This window comes from Phyllopteryx taeniolatus, chromosome 8 (genome assembly GCF_024500385.1).
Source record: "Phyllopteryx taeniolatus isolate TA_2022b chromosome 8, UOR_Ptae_1.2, whole genome shotgun sequence".
In the NCBI taxonomy this organism is placed as follows: Eukaryota; Metazoa; Chordata; class Actinopteri; order Syngnathiformes; family Syngnathidae; genus Phyllopteryx; species Phyllopteryx taeniolatus.
Genome location: NC_084509.1, coordinates 25,568,966 through 25,587,177, shown reverse-complemented (window position 1 = coordinate 25,587,177; position 18,212 = coordinate 25,568,966). Strand labels below are relative to the sequence as shown.

Genomic DNA, 18,212 nt, shown 5'->3' with positions numbered 1-18,212 from the left:
TGCAGTGATACGGTGGATCTGTGGATCTATTCCGAGTGGTGTAATTAAAGGGACGCAGAAGAAGTATAGTGGCAAAATGAAAACAGCTGCATTGTGTGTGCTTGTTTTATCACATCTCCTTTTCATTCATCCTTAAGGTCCTTGATGTAATTATTAGGTAGGATGCCAAGGTCAAAATACACCCTTGTTTTGACGATGTGATATTGTCCAACAATGTGTGCAGTTTTAGATTGTGAATGACAGCCATGGGTGGGGTGAGTAGTTCAGTCCGTCTAGTTTTTGAGGTACACATTAAATAGTTAACAGTTCGTGGCCAGGTGTCGCCTGCTTTCATTCTTTTATGGCAAATGAATTGCAGTGCTCTAAGCAGAAGTATGCAAATGGTCCTTATTATTTATATGTACGGCATGAATGCTAATGGTGCTGATGATGATTTTATTAACACTTGACATCTGTTTCTTTTTTCAGCCTTTTTTTCCAAACGCTAATCCAAAACAACAACAACGCAAAGTGTTACTTGAGCGTAGCTTTCTGCCCAAATGAGAAAGTAGAAAAATGTGTGAACGATGTGGCATGCAAATAATACCACCGATATTTGGACACCTGGACATTTCACTTCCAGTAATTGAAAGTTGACTTCATTTTGGGGGTCGTACCACGTTGGCAGTCAAAATAGCTGCCACTATTCTGGGATGGCTTTCTACAAGAATTTGAGCAAGGGACATTTTGTTCTTTTCAGCTTGAATAGCAAAGTCTGACACTGATGTTGGACTGAGCCTGCTTCACAATCACCATTGCAATTCATCCCAAATAGAAACAGGATGTACATGATTCAAAATCATGACCATAGTGACGAAAAATATCATGGTTATCAGTTTATGGTATATTACAGACACAGTATATGCAGCTAAATAATTGAATACAAGTAATATACAATCAGCAACGTTATGGACTTTATCCTCACAAGGGTCGCGGGACGTGTGAGGAGCCTATCCCAGCTATCTTCGGGCGAGAAGCGGGGTACACCCTGAACTGGTCGCCAGCCAATCGCAGGGCACATAGAAACAAGCAACCATTCGCGCACACATTCACACCAATGGGCAATTTAGAGTTTCCAATCAACCTACCATGCATGTTTCTGGGATGTGGGAGGAAACCGGAGAAAAGCCACGCAGGCACGGGGAGAACATACAAACTCCACGCAGGCGGGGCTGGGGATTGAACCCCGGTCCTCAAAACTGTGAGGCAGATGTGATAACCAGTCGACCATATATATATATCTATATATATATATATATTATTATTGAGCAGTCATTATTATTATATGGGATAATAAATACATTTATGTTTATATTTATTTCTACTATATAGGTCTAGGTGTTTTTTATGTTACTTTTGTGTTGTTTGTTGTAGTTGATCTTTTTTAATTGTTAAAATCCAAGATACTGATATAATCATTTCTATTATTGTATATAGGAATAAGGATGTGTTCATGTTAACATTTAAAACTTATGATTGTTATTATATTATCATATGATAGCACTATATTGTTGTTCTATAGGATTATAAGGAAGTAGAGAGAGGGTAAGAGTAAATAATTTTGACTGCTTCCTGCTCCTTTTTGAATATGTCATCATCAAATAATTTAACATTATTTTGAATGTTTTTGTTCTTGTTTGTTTTGTTGTTTTTCTTTGACTTTTTTCACATGTTCAAAATGAAGAATTCAGTTCAATTCAAATGTAGTTCTCTGGTGTGAATAAGATGAGTTTGTAAACAATATGTGTGTGTCCTGTAGTTGGGTTTGTGTTTACTGGTAAAATTCCATGTAGTGTAAACCAAATTGCACCACATCAAAACACATGACATTGTTTTCTTTCTGGTCAAAAGCATGTACCCAAAAGGTTTGCTGTATGGACTAGCAAGTCATAAGCAAACATCAAATGAAGTCAAACTAGCATTTGTTGATAACTTGAATAACTATCTGGATCCCTCAATCGGCCCTCCATTCAAAAATTAAACGGCATTTGTGTGTCAAGGATTTTGTCACATGGGCTCAGAAAACCATTGTCAGTTAACACAGTTCGTCCCTGCATCAATACAAAGCAAAAACCACAGTGCCGTGAAAAAGTATTGACCCCCTTCTCAAATTCTTCTTATTATTATTTATGTATATTATTCTTTGGGGGCCTGCCACTCCTGGGAAGGTTCACCACTGTTCAATGTTTTCTCCATGTGAGGATAATGGCTCTCCCTATGGTTCACTGGAATCCCAAAGGTTTAGAAATGGGTCTTGTAACTCTTTCCAGACTGGTAGATGTCAATTACTTTATTTCTCGACTGTTCTGGAATTTCTTTGGATCGTTTCATTTTCTTACATCTTTTTTAGCTCTTTTGTCTGACTTGATATTGTTGGGACAGATTGTATTTAAGTGATTTTTTGATTGCACAGGTCTGGAGGTATTCAGGCTTGGGTGTGATCAGTGAAAATTAACCAAAAATCGTGATGAGGCCCAATTTCTTTTTACCTTCACTTGGGTTATATTTGCCTGATATTTACATTTGTTTGATAATCTTAAACAAAGTGGGGAAACTATGCAAAAACATAATATATAGAAGCTTCATCATGGAACAAGACAATGATCCAAAGCACACTGCCAACACAACAAAGTACTTCATCGGGGGGAAAAAGTGGAAGCTCAAAGACTGGCCAAGTCAATCACCTGACCTTAACCCAATAGAGCATGCATTATACCTCCTGAAGAGAAGACTGGAGGGAGAAACCCCCAGAAACAAACAAGAACTGAAAAAGGCTGTAGTAAAGGTCTGGAAAGGCATTTTAAAAGAAGAATGCAACAGTCGGGTGAAGTCAATGGGTCGCAGGCTTGATGCAGTTATTCCAAGTAAGGGTTATGCCACCAAATATTAAATGTTCTTCACTTGAAGTTAATGTTATCATGTTTGTTCCAATACTTTAGCTTACTTGAAAAGTGGGTGGCTTTAAACAAAAGGCGCTCTGTCCTGAGTTCTTTAACACATCGAGAAGTAATTACCATGAAATGAAACCTGGAATTCTGAACTTCTGTTTGATTTTCTTCTTTTGATCTGAAACCCAAATGTCTTTAGTATAAAACAAAAACATAAGAATTGGCCTAAACAATTTCAAGTATTTGTTTAGGGGCCAAGTCCTGCTAGAAGATGAAATTTGCATCTCCATACAGATCCTCAGCAGAAGGACTCATGAAGTCCTCTAAAACATTCTGGTAGACTGTTGCGGTGACCTTGGATTTAAGAAAGCAGAGTTTACCAACACCTGCACTGGACATTGCACCCCAAATCATGACTGACTGTGGATATTTCACACTGGACCTCAAGCAGCTTGGGTTCTGTTCTTCACCCGTCTTCCTCCAAACCCGTCGACCTTGATTTACGAATGAAAGACACACTTTACTTTCATCGGAAAAGAGGACCTTGGACCACTGGCCAACAGTCCAGTCCTTCTTCTCCTTGCCCAGATGAGACACTTCCTACGTTGGCTCAGGCCCGACAGTTGTAGCCCATCTCCTGGAAGCATCTGAATGTGGTGGTTTTTGAAGCTGTGACTCCCGCCTCATTCCACTCTTTCTGGATCTCTGCTAGATTCTTGAATATTCTCTGTATGATAATCCACTGAAGCCCACAGTCATCTCTTTTTCTGGTGCATCGTCTCCTGCCACATTTTATCCTTCCACGAGACTTTCCATTGATATTCTTAAACACAGCACACAGTCAGCCTCCTTAGCTATGAACCTTTGTGGCTTACCCATCCTATGGAACGATTGGCTTCAGGCCAGTTGTCAAATCTGCAGTCTTCCCCATATTGAACCCAACTCAGACAATTGAACCAAACTGAAGCAATTTAATGACACCTGGGGAAACCTGTGCAGGTGCTTTGAGTTTTGCAGATGATTAGTGTGCGACACTCAGTTTAAAACATTTATGGGCTGCAAAACTTTGCCTGATTTCTTCACAGTATTCTAATTTTTTGAATTCTGGATTTCGTGGGTTCTATGAGCTGGAAGCCCAAATTATGTAACATTAAACAAATACTTGAAATTGTTTAAATTGTGGGCCCTGAATCTATAATCTATGAAAGTTTAGCTTTTTGAATGGAATTATGGAAATAAAGAAACTTTTCCATGATGTTAAATTTTTTTGGAAAGGGTCTGTATGTCTAATATATATATATATATATATATATATATATATATATATATATATATATATATATATACACACACACACACACACACACTGGGTACGGAAAGTATTCAGACCCCTGAATGGAATTATGGAACTAAAGAAACTTTTCCATGATGTTAAATTTTCTTGGAAAGGGTCTGTATGTCTATATATATATATATACACTCACACACACACACACACACTGGGTACGGAAAATATTCAGACCCCCTTAAATTTTTCACTATTTGTTATATTGCAGCCATTTGCTAAAATAATTTAAGTTCATTTGTTTCTTCATGAATGTACACAGCTGTCATGTGTGGGGAGTAGCTGGACCCAAGAGCAGGCGAAGGCAGATGTAAAATGATGAACAGTTTATTGAGGAAAGGTTACGGAGGTGGTCCTGGATGTGTTGGCAGGCGGCGGCGTGGACAGGTGGCAGGCAGTAGACAGAACAGGCGGCCGGCTTGGTGGCAGGAATGACGTGGGTCAGGAACACAGGGGAGCGCTGGGAACGAGGAGACACAAGAGTTAACGAGGGAAGTGAGGAACAGTATAGCTTTCTTGACATAAGGTGGGCCGTCCTACCGCTAGGAGAGGCTGCGATACTTAGGCGAGGACTTCCGGTTCTTTCTTGATCTCATCAGACCAGATAATCTTATTTCTCACCATGTTGGGAGTCCTTCAGGTGTTTTCTAGTAAAATACATTGATCGAAGACTTTTCTTTTCAAGCACCTTCGTTTTCTTTTTGTTCATTTAGGGACCTGAGAGACGGCTTTGTAAGTCTTAATTCCTGAATATGACGATGACACTATACATATACGGTACACAGTATATATCACATCTCGTGTTCCATACATACAGTACGGTTGTCATGAACACATGTTAAATTAAAGGTCATCCTTTCCAGTTAAGTGCATATGCCAGCAATTTCTGTACCGAAATCTTGTAAATAACACTGTAAGCCCTGAGACTTGTGTTCTAAATAGGATGTGTCAAACCCTGCCCAAGTGAGCCTCTAGTTTCCCCGAAACCTTCTCTTTTTACTCGCCAAGTGGCTGTGCTTCTTTTTAATTTGGCCTTCTCGCGGGCTAACCAACTGACGCCTCTCTATTTCAACAAGGCCACAAAAGCCCGAGACTTCAGGCACTCGCACTCGCAAAGCTTTCCAGCATCACTGAGCTGTTACTTTTTTGGAGCGTACACTCTGCCATTAGCAGATGTGAAAAGCCAGCGCTGGTCATTTTACAGCAGCCAAGATTCATCTGTTCGAAAGCCAAGCAGAGGGCAGAGTCTCCAGCCACCCAGTGGCTAGGTCCTGACCAAAGCAGAAGGGAAGAAGAAAGAGAGAGTGCTCCGTGGGGGGAAGAGGGCTTGAAACCAATAGGGAGCTCCCAGATAAAGAGACCACATTGCCTCAGCTCCTAATCACCCCACACTTCCGTTTCCACACTCTATAATTAGAAGGGCCCCCTTTTTCCCTCAGTATTCCCAGCTGATGCAAATGCTTTCTGTGGCTTGGCACCTCGTTCCAGGCTTCGTTTCTCTACAGTTTACAGGGCACGGGCTTCGGCTCTCTGGCTTTCGAGTTGTTCTGATACTGTACTTTTCCAAACTTTGCCATCCTTTAATTCTTAAGCTCAGTTCATGGTGAAGTGATGGAAACAGATACCAGTGAGACAAGTTGTTTTTTAACAGTGACGTCATGTGTTTCTCTTCTATTTTAATATATACCTCGATCCTGTATCTCATGTTTGTGATTGAGCATTTTACATTTTTAAATTATCCTTCTTGCACTGTATGCTTTTAGAAATTTTTGTCTCTTTGTTTTAAAATGCTTTGAAGCTTTCTTTTACTTGCTTGACTATTTTTGTTGTTGTTTTTTTTTGCTCCTTGTTTTAAAATGCTTTTAATCATGTAAAGCACATTGAGTTACCTTGTGTATGAAATGTGCTACCGTATACCGCAAGTTAATTTGCTTTGCCTTGCCTTGGGAAATACCCCCCGCCCACACCCCCACCCAGAAAAAAAACACTTTCAGACATATCAATTGTTTCATCGGCCTGTTGATTCTTGTTTTGTTTTGGTGTTTTGGTTTTATGTTTGTTGTGTGTGGGGCCAATTCTTTCTCGAACTAAAATAATCAGATAACGTGATTTGAAGGATTGTTCCCGTGAATGATATTTCCTGTTCATTTCGAAAAGCAAAGAAACACCAATGAAAAATAAATTATTATTATACAATGGCTACAACTGTAGCATTGCTTAAACATATTCCCGTAATGTATACATCCTTTAAAAAAATATATAAATATATATATGTACATACATACACACACACACACACACACACACACACACAGCCAATCGCAGGGCACACGCACGCTGTCGTCATAGGCTTTTTCGTACTGCTTGAACGCTGGCAGCTAGCCGTAACGGTACTTTTACGATGTTACAATGATCTAAATGTCGCTCGCTACTTTTATTGATTATTTATCAACTATTTCGTGTGCGAGACTACGGCTTCGACTTCCGCATTGGTCGCTGTTTGCGCCAATCTAATTAAAGCGGTCGTAACATTTAAGTCGAGTTCACCACTCAAACGACAAAAGAAAGTCACATGACCTCACACAACATCTTCTATTGGGCTTCCCGGGCATAGGTATTAGCACGAGATAAGCCAGCCCGGCTGATCGTCGTGCCTGCGTGGCGGCCATTTTGGGAAGATCGTCATTACCATGAAGGCAACAGATTTCATGTATTGTAGTATTTGTCTGCCCAAACGTGGATATTTCAGCTCACTTATATCTGGAGAAAACACCGTGCAGTAAATTGCAAAATTTGTGTTTATTTATTTAAATCGTTTGTGCTATTTACTCAGGGCGGCACGGTGGGCGACTGGTTAGAGCAACTGCCTCACAGTTCTGAGGACCGGGGTTCAATCCCCGGCCCCGCCTGTGTGGAGTTTGCATTTTCTACCCCGTGCATGGGTGGTTTTTCTCCGGGGTTCCACCCACAATCCCAAAAAGATGCATGCTAGGTTAATTGATGACTGTAAATTGCCCGTAGGTGTGAATGTGAGTGCGAATGGTTGTTTGTTTGCATGTGCCCTGCGATTGGCTGGCGACCAGGGTGTACCCCGCCTCCTGCCCGATGATTGCTGGGATAGGCTCCAGCACGCCCGCGACCCTATTGAGGAGAAGCGGCTCAGAAAATGGTCTCCTCCCGGTGGGACGTGCCCGGAACACCTAACCAGTGAGCCGTCCGGGGGGCATCCGAATCAGATGCCCCAGCCACCTCATCTGGCTCCTCTCGATGTAGAGGAGTAGCGACTCTACTCTGAGATCCTCCCGGATGACCGAGCTTCTCACCCGATCTCTACCCTCCGGACACCCTGCGGAGGAAACTCATTTCGGCCACTCGTATCCGGGATCTTCTTCTTTCGGTCACGACCCAAAGCTCGTGACCATAGGTGAGGGTGGGAACGTAGATCGACCGGTAAATCGAGAGCTTCACCTTTCGGCTTAGCTCCTTCTCTACCACAACGGACCGATACAAAGTCTGCATCACTGCAGACGCTGCACAGATCTGCCTGTCGACCCCAAGATACTTGAACTCCTCCACTTGGGGAAGGATCTCATTCCCGACCTGGAGAGGGCCCACCACCCTTTTCCGACTGAGGACCATGGTCTCAGATTTGGAGGTGCTGATTTTCATCCCAGCCGCTTCACACTTTGCTGCGAACTGCTCCAGTCACGGCTTGATGAAGGCAACAGAACCACATCATCTGCAAAAAGCAGAGATGCAATACTGAGGCCACCAAACCGGAGTCCCTCTACTATGTCATTATTTTTTGAAAAAGAAAACAATACTCAAATCAGCTGTAGAATAAGTCTCTAACAGCAAAATGTGGAAACAGTGAAGGGTGTGAATACTTTCTGGTAGCACTGTGTGTATGTATGTATATATTTATATATATGAAAAAGTATTGAAGTACATGAGGTGCAAAAAGGCATGGAAATTAGTTATCTCCAAAAGGTCTCATTGCCAAAGTGTGAGCCAAGACACATCTCATGATGCGTAAGAGCAAAGAGCTGTCTCAAGACCATCGCAAAGTAATTGTGGCAAAACATAACGATGGCGTTGGTTAAAGGCGCATATCCAAGCTTCTGAATCTTCCAGTGAGCACGGTTGGGGCCATAATACGGAAGTGGAAAGACAATCCTACAGTGGGTACAGAAAGTATTCATCCAGCCATCCATCCATTTTCTTTAGCGCTTATCCTCACTCGGGTCGCGGGCTGCTGGAGCCTATCCTAGCTATCTTCGGGCGGGAGGCGGGGTACACCCTGAGCCGGTCGCCCGCCAATTGCAGCGCAAATAGAAAAAAAACCAACCATTCGCACTTACATTGACACTTATGGGCAATTTAGTGTCTTCAATCAATCTACCACGCATGTTTTGGGGATGTGGGAGGAAACCGGAGGGCCTGGAGAAAACCCACGCAGACACACGGAGAAGATGCAAACTCCATACTGGCGGGGCCGGGATTTGAACCCCGGACCTCAGAACTGTGAGGCAGATGTGCTAACCAGTCTTTCACCGTGCCGGAGAAAGTATTCAGACCCCCTTAACTTTTCACTCTTTGTTATATTGCATCCATTTGCTAAAATGATTTGAGTTCATTTTTTTCCTCATTAATGTAAACACAGCATCCCATATTGACAGAAAACTGAATTAAACTGAATTATTGCAATTTTTGCAGGTTTATTAAAAAAGAAAAACAAATATCACACAGCCATAAGTATTCAGACCCTTTGCTGTTACTGTTACCCTCATATATTTAACTCGGGTGCTGTCCATTTCTTCCGATCATCCTTGAGATGGTTCAACAGCTTCATTGGAGTCCAGCTGTTTGATTATACTGATTGGACTTGATTAGGAAACCCACACACGTGTCTATATAAGACCTTACAGCTCACAGTGCATGTCAGAGCAAATGAGACTCATGAGGTCAAATGAACTGCCTGAAGAGCTCAGAGACAGAATTGTGGCAAGGCACAGATCTGGCCAAGGTTACAGAAAAATTTCTGCTGCACTTAAGGTTCCTAAGAGCACAGTGGCCTCCATAATCCTGAAATGGAAGACGTTTGGGATGACCAGAGCTGGCCGTCCGGCCAAACTGAGCAATTGGGGGAGAAGAGCCTTGGTGAGAGAAGTAAAGAAGAACCCAAAGATCACTGTGGCAGAGATGCAGTCGGGAGATGGGAGAAAGTTCTAGAAAGTCAACCATCACCAACAGTGAAGTTTGGGAGTGGGAACATGATGGTGTGAGGCTCATCTCCAGCAAATGGTACTGGTAAACATCACATTATTGAAGGAAGAATGACTGGGCAAATGTACCGAGACATTCTTGACAAAAATCTGCTACAATCTACTTTGAAAATGATGAAAATGATACAAAGGTGGACATTTCATCAATATAATGATCCAAAACCTACTGCCAAGAAAACCTTCTATTGGTTTCAAAGAAAAAAAAAAAGCTGCTTGAATGGCCCAGCCAATCACCTGACTTGAATCCAATCGAAAATCTACGGAAAGAACTGAAACTCAAGGTCCATAAAAGAAGCCCACGGAACCTTCAAGATTTGAAGACTGCTTGTGTGGAGGAATGGGCCAAAATCACACCAGAGCAATGCATGGGACTAGTTTCTCCATACAGGAGGCATCTTGAAGCTGTCATTGCAAACAAAGGCTTTTGTACAAAGTATTAAATAAATACCAGTTGGCGTGTTCAATACTTTTTCCCTGTGTCATTTCACAACCTAATTTCTGAGCTAGGTACTGAGGTACTGTGTATATACATATATACATATAATATATGTGTGTGTGTGTGTGTGTGTGTATTTGGAATTTTTTTCAGGAATGCTACTCGTGACTGCCGACACCCTTGGTCATGATTTCCACGTCTTCCAGATCCTCACCCACCCATGGACGTCTTCACAGAGTGCTGTCCACCATCTGTATACATTACACCGTGGGGAGACTGAAGCAAAGGTCTGAAACAAATCTTTGCAACTTTTTATATTTTTGCGTCCTTGGTGAACTAATCATAGTCGGAACTTTCGCAATAAAGAAAACTATTGCTTTAAATTTACAACCAGACTTTTAAAATGCATGTAAACATCTTAATCTGACTGTGTTTTGACTCTTTAAAAAGTTGGATTAACACACTCAGATTTATGGATTGGAAACACAATTACTCTTGCGTGTTTACAATTTCATCAATGGGCCATCAGATCCTGCTGACTCCGCATCCCCCAGTTTTGGTAGCAGGCCATGACAACATTTAATTCACAAGAAAAAAAGAGAAATTCGGGTGAGGGCCATGTTTGGACAGGCAAAGAAATACATTCATGTGCCATCATCTTCAAGAAGTCCATGTTTCAAAGTAGTGGAACATACTCTGCTTAGATTTGTTGTCAACAACCACTTCATGCACTTGTTTAATATTTCCAATTCTGTAAAAGGTCTCTTTTATCCATATCACAAAGGTAATACTTGTTGGGTTTGGCAAGGAAAATACAAAATCTAAATATTTCTCAGTCCATTCCGTTTGGAATTGCTGGTTTTCAACATCCACTTTTCGTTTTTTTGGCTTTAAGAGAGACATTTTGAAGCCCGTCTTGTTTATCAATGTTTATAGCAAATAGCGACGTAGTCTCACCTTGTTTGGTGCATTTTTTTTGATGTTTGGATTTTGGTGCAGGCCAGTCGATCCTTTGTGCACATGTGCGAGCAGCTATTTACGGCATGTCCACTTGAACAAAGTTGATTTTATTGATCACCGCAAACACACACATTACATCAAATTAAATTAGTAAAGTCTGGCGGGCCATATCAAATTTCAAATGAGCCACTAGTTAAATAAGCCTGATTTATGATTTGAGATAACTAAAATTAACTGTATTGGTGTGTCGAGGAAGTTGACGCTGGAATCCCCAGCATGGCGAGAGACATCGTGTATATAGTTGCCAAAAAGGACTTATTTATTGTTGATGTTAGATGTTCATATTCCCAATAGTAGTAGTAGACGTGTGTTCATCCACCCCATTTATTTTATCATTGTTCTCTCAATGTTGGTTTATTTTTTCAAGCATCACGAGTCTCATGTTATGATTAAAGACTTGCCTCGTTGTCGCTCACTTGTACAGTCTCGTGGTTAATGCATGCCATTGCTCTTTGAAGTAAAGAATATCATCATCCGATCTACAGGGCCTCTGGGTGGTCTGCACGACACATTATGCCACAGTTCACATAAAACTCAACCTGACAAGATGGCTAGTGGGAGAGGCAATGTTACGTAAAGTATAATGAGTATAATCTACAGAACAAGTTGGGTAAGTGACAGTAAAGAAGTGGTGAAATTATTGATTGAGGTTATTGTTTGAAGACCAATTTTGTACGATGAGTTTTAAGAGTGGACTTGAAGGGAGTCCAGAGACGCAGCGTTATGGATGTCCACAGGGAGAGCGGTCCAGAGGACACTGAAGACTCGGTCCCGAAAGGAAAAGAGACAGAAGTTGGATAGGTACTGAGGGGCAAGGGCATGCAGGGTGAGGGGTGGATTTTTGTATGTGATGCGGGGCTTAAATGCAAGCCAGTGGTGATGGATGACGGCGGGGGTGGTATTCTTGGAGATTGACTTGACCATGTAAAACTTTCATCTTGATCGTGATGAAATCTTTTATTATCTTGGTTGTAGATTATGATTGTATTTGTTTTTTTGGTAGTGTATCATTACCTGATTTTTTTTAACATTTTTTGTAATCTATCATTGTCTTTCTCTTAATGAGTCTGGTTGCATATTTCTTTAAATTGCCAGACAACATTGTCTATTGACTTCTGAATTCGTTTTGCTGCTGCAATCAATGACGATGAGTGTTTGCGTCTTCCTCGTGATATATTCCCTTGTCTTCTGTTTACATGTTTTGGCTACGCTGAACTCATAAAGTACAATCAATACCACATGATAGAACACCTCTAAACACAACCAGTAACAAAGTTCCCATGACATATCTTTCCCACACGCATGGACAGATTGTCCCACATTCACTCATAATAATTGTACACTTACCATTAATATGCCACACATAACTTTTGTTTCATGGAATGTAAACGACATTTGTTCACAGGCAAAAATAATTAAGATTATGGATGATATCACAAAATTCAAAACTGATATTTTTTTCATACAAATAACCCGTTTGTCTAAATCAGAGCAAAATTACCTTTCTGATGTAAATTTCAGTCAGACCTTTTCAGTGAGCTATAACAACAGACAAAGAGGAGTCTCAATACTAGTTCATAAACACGACACTTACACTAAATATAGCACAATAATTGACCCAGAAGGCCAATACATAATTGTTCCTACAACTTTTTCATAAATCATACACATTAGTTAATGTGTACGTCCCTAATATTGACGATCCAGCTTTTATTCACATACTTTTTTTTCACATCTGACCAATTTGTCAGCTAATTCAACTTTAATATAGCACTTAATCCAACCATAGACCGCTCAAATTTAAAAAAAATACCAAACAATCACAGTCTTCCCAAATATTAGATGAATATACTGTATGCACAATTTTTGGTAATTGAAATGAGGGTATATGCACTCCTGTGTCAGAGCACAAAATCAATCTCTATGCAGATGATATCCTTCTTTATTTACATGAACCCAATTCATCACTTCAAACAGTTTTTAACCTCATTGAGACATTTTCGCATTGATCAGAATACGCTATCAATTGGTCAAAATCAACAAGACTCCCTATAACGATTAACTCATGGAATCCTGCGGACCAAAATCCAAATTTTCATGTTCCGACAGATTATCAAATATCTAGGCATTAATATCTCACCAAAATTTACAGTTAAATAATCTAAATCACGTACCTCTACTCGAAAAAAATTGTGATGATTTAAAACGTTGGAACAGCCTACCTGTCCCACTTTTAGATCATTTCGCTACAGTAAAAATTAAAACGTTACCTCAAATTAACTATTTATTTTAATTGATCCCATTCAAACCCACGTTAAAGTTGTTCCAAATGCTAGATTGTGCCAGTTTAAAGTTTTACTCTAAAAATAAGAAAAATACAAATTTATTTTCAAAAACTATTACTTAGCTAGCCAGACATTACAGCACCTCATTAAACATCCAAAGACAGACAAAAAACAACAACAAAAAAAAAAACATTATTTTTTTTTTAAACCTGTCCTTCTCAGCTGCATGGCCATGCAGAATGGTGGATCTGTATGCCTTTTGTGCTGGAACAGTTTTTCTGTCCAACAGGAGAATTTGAAATACTCCCTCTGCCTTTTTTAAATTTGTTTAATTATTCTGATGTTTCTTGAATATGGAGCTGGACAGAAAAGGGTTTTAGGGGGCAGACAGAGGGACAGAACAGACAAGGGGAAACGGGGTGCCAACCACAGCAATAGTTAGTCTCGATTTGACCACATGTGATGTTACAACAGTCAAATCGTGTTCTTATTTGTGGATGGGGGGCACACCCAGTGAGCACATGCAACAACTAACCAATAGAATAAGATGAGAGAGGACAGAAAGGGGGCAGCATATGAGCAAGACAGTGCTACTGATGAGTGGTGTGGTGGGATGCTTTTATAGTGTCTAAACACCTTTTTGTTAGTTGTCCCAGTATAAGCAATTCAAGCCTATAGCATGTCTATGGAATTTATGAGTGAATGAACACTGTATGTACGGAATTTCTGAGCCGGCACATTGAGGAAGGGTGCACCCATCCGACCATGCAAGGCCCATCCCACGGGGTTCCCAGCCAGGGGAACGCCACCCACTCCCCAGGACCCAGGGCAATCCCGATTTTGAGATTAAGAAAATACCCCTTTACTGCAGCACACGGGAACAAACTAAACTATGTATTGTTCTGCTGTGGTTCGCACCCCTATTTCCCTTGTCCGTTCTGTCCCTCTAGCTGTAGGTTTTGGAAATTAGACCTTTCTCATTTTGGGGAATGTCCAAAATTGAGTCCAGTAGTGACTTTAGACTGTTTGGAAAATAGGCACAATTTGATTTCACAAAGTTAAGAACCTGGAAGTATCGAAATAAGTGGGATTTTGGGAGGTTGAATTTAGCACAAACATCGCTAAAACTAGCAAAAACACCACCAAGAAATGGGTCTCTTAGCCTCAGGCCTACCCTCTTTCAAAGAGAGAAAGCGACGTCTGTGTTGGGAGGAAGGAAGAGGTGCTTATCATGGATAGGGCTGTGATTGGATAGTCCCAGGAGTCCAAAGGAATTTCTAAATTGGGACAACGTTTTTAGGGTTGGAAATGACAATTGGGCGAGGTAGAGCACGATTTAGCTTCGATTTTGCACCACTCCAAATCCTGGTCTTGAACCCAAAAAATTATTTTATTTATGTTAGCTCCCCAATTGTACTATTTGAGATTAGGGAGTGATCGTCCAACTCTGATATTTGTCTTGGTTGGAATTCTCTCCTTATCCTAGGGTTATTGCCATTCCATATAAAGGACGAAATTAGTTTATTTATAACACGAAAAAAATGACAGGCAAAAAGATTGGTAAACACTGAAAAAGGTATCCAAAGTGTGGTAATACTCCCTTTTTTTTGTGTCCTGTTCGGCTGTTAGGTCAAGCAGAATGGAGGATCTGTATCCCTTTTATGCCGGAACAGTTTTACTGTGTCACAGTGGAGTTTTTAAGCTGCCGCTGTGATTTCTTAGTATTATAATGGATATTAATTGAGAATCAGAGTCGATCAGTTGAACAGAACAAGGTTTCTAGAGGGTAGAGAGAAAAGACAAAAGACAAAGCACTAACTGTAAACAAGACGAGAGAAGTAAATCCTTATATATCTAGAACAATTACACATTAGATATGAGTGTTGTATGGGGCAGTAGTGCTACACCCTGTGAGGGAAGGACAGGACAAGGACAGGAGAAGAAGCATGCAGGACAAGGGTCGTGAACCTGGCTGTACAACTGAAGTGTGGTGGGAGTGGCTATGTAAATTATAAACATCTATAGGGTGACAGTGTGAGTGAGGGGATACCCAAGCAATTCAAATATTCATGAGTTATTTGTCGCAATAAGTGGGTGGCCCTACACCCAACAAAAAATTCCCAGGGGTGTGTGCCTGCGGAAACATGCAAGTGAATCGACACAGTTTTGCATGTACAATGTCCTGTAATTGCTGTGCCTGGATCGCGGTGGCTGAGGACCCCACCCAATCAATCGAGAGGCGGAGAGGCCCAGGCATCCACCCGAGAGCAGCCCGGGACCTAGGGCGGTCCGCCGGCACCACCTGAGGCGCTACAACAACCAGCACCTGGAGGAGGCCGCAGGGACCCAATGCCACCTCCCCATTGACCCACGTGCCCCTATCCACCCCCAGCAAGATGTCCCCCTAATTTGCAGGGCCCACGGTGCAGCCAGTCCCCGCCCAGCCCGAGGGTGGGACGGTGTCCCTTGTTTGTTGGAAAGTAGGGAACGATGCGGAAACCCAGGGAACAGCCGCGGGGCTTGAGAGGGGAGCCCCAACGGCAAGCAGTCATCCAGTCCAGGGGACCCGGCCTCAAGAGCACCACCATGAAGCTAGTGAGAACCCACCTCCCCCCCTATTACTATTGGCCCGACCCTGTGTACCAGTGCCCCCCCCCCGAGTAGTATGGTGCATTATAATCTGGAGAGGCCAGTGAGCCGGGGCAGCCAGGGCTGCCAGGCACTGCTGCCTAATGGCCAAATCTCCCCCACCCAAGACCCACCGCCCCACAGAGATGGGTGTGTGTGGTTCATTAAAAGAAATGGGGACGAGTGTGTGTGATGCATTAAAATCCTGGGGGGCAGGCAGGGCGGAGGGGCTGGGCGCCCGGACCGGACTAACGTACTAAAACCCTGTCCCGACCAGTCCCACAGGAACCCCTGCATAAGCATGTGTGCCCAGATGTGACTAGTGAGAAAAATATTTACAGTGAGTAGTGTGAGCGTGTGCTAGGTGAGTGATTAAGAGGCATGGCTCCTGTAGGTTGGGCCCATCAGGCAGGACAACCACAGACAAAGAGCCCCCAACCCAGCCCTGCATCTGTGACACTTTCCAGTCAGCACCCACTACCCGCCTCCGAGTGTGGGATGGAGAAAACCCATTTTATGCATAGTGTATCGAGTAAAGTGTGTTCAATGGAGCACTTTATATTGTATAAGCTGTAACTTTTTGTTTTTTTGTCATTCTAAACGTATTGTTACATATCTGTATCCAGTAATTACGGTCAGCGGACATAGGTCTTCTTCCCCTTTAGTGACTGGTAAGTTTTTATAAGTTTATAAACTTTTGGGAGATTTTTTTTCCTTTGCGGAAGAAGGTTCATTATTTGCTTAAACTCCGGCGGTTCGAGGGTGCGCTGGAGTGTTGGTATTCTTTTTTTTTTTAATTGCTGCTTTTAATTTATTGTATTGAAGAAAGTTTCCACCTGTTATTTGGAATTCTTGGAACATCTTCATCACGTGTCCTAAAAATATTATCGTTAAATAGTTGTTGTAGGTGGTCAATTCAAAGGTGTATATTGTTAATTTCGAAATCTGGATTGTGCCGAATTGGGGAGAGCATACTGGGAGCTAATTGAGATCCTGTAGCTTCTAAACTTTTCCACCAAGCCGTTAAGGTGGATGCGATTATTGGGTTCTTGAAGCATTTATGGCGTTTAAGACTTGTGGAAATAAATGGGAGTTTTGGGAGTTTGTAAAGTAAAACTTTGTAATGTAATCCTATTTGTGGTGACTGTCGCTCTCGGCGAGTTATATAATGTTGCTATCCAATGTATAAATGAGTCTCCGAAGCCAAATTTGCGAAGTACTGCAAACAGGAAAGCCCAGTTAACTTTCTCGAAAGCTTTCTCTTCGTCAAGTGACATGATGATTGAATTAAGATTTTTACGCTGTGACATGCTTATTAAATTTACTAGATGTCTGACATTATTTGTGGAACTTTTACCTTTAATGAAACCTGTCTGGTCAAAGTGGATTATCGACGGGAGTACCTTTTCAAGTCTCGCTTGTGAGGGCTTTCAAGATCATCTTGATATCTACATTAATCAGTGATAAGGGTAGATAATTAGCTGGGTGAGTGGGGTCTTTACCTGACTTTAGTAATAATTTAATTGAAGCTGTGTTCATATGGCTACTTATTTGACCTTTATCGTTTATCTCTTTTGAGTATTCTGAAAAATAGAGGCGCTAGTATTGGCCAGAAATGTTTAATGTATTCGACAGAGATTCTGTCCGGGCCAGGCGCTCGTCCCGATTGCATATTTTTTTAATGCGTTATGTAATTCTGTTATGGAGCAAAGGATGGCAGAACCCTTGGGCCAGCTCAAGGAAGGGTTCTGGTCATCTCAAACGTCTTCCATTTAAGGATTATGGAGGCCACTGTGCTCTTGGGAACCTTAAGTAGAGCATAAATTATTTTCAATTCCTTGGCCAGATCTGTGCCTTGCCACAATTCTATCTCTGAGCTCTTCAGGCAGTTCCTTTGACCTCATGATTCTCATTTGCTCTGACATGCACTGTGAGCTGGAAGGTCTTATATAGACAGGTGTGTGGCTTTCCTAATCAAGTCCAATCAGTATAATCAAACAACTGGACTCCAATGAAGCTGTAGAACCATCTCAAGGATGATCGGAAGAAATGGACAGCACCTGAGTTAAATATATGAGTGTCACAGTAAAGGCTCTGAACACACACACACGCAGTTGGAGAAAGTCTGTGAACAATTTGGAATTACCTGAGTATCTGCATTCATTGGTTGTGATCTGATCTTCATTTAAGTCACAACAACAAGCACAGTCTGCTTAAACTAATACCAAATGATTATATGTTTTAAGGTTTTTATTAGACACACAATGTAATCATTGACAGTGCCTT

At 41.6% G+C, this 18,212-nt stretch overlaps 1 protein-coding gene across 8 annotated transcripts in view; it reads left to right on the top strand.

The window, feature by feature from the left end:
* bcas3 (BCAS3 microtubule associated cell migration factor) overlaps positions 1–18,212 on the top strand; it is a 403,546-nt gene that overhangs the window by 73,147 nt on the left and 312,187 nt on the right. For all 8 annotated transcript variants that reach the window (XM_061781698.1, XM_061781697.1, XM_061781693.1 and 5 more), the window contains one exon: positions 10,147–10,280. In XM_061781698.1, coding sequence (XP_061637682.1) covers positions 10,147–10,280 — 134 coding nt within the window. The remainder of the gene's footprint in view (positions 1–10,146; positions 10,281–18,212) is intronic.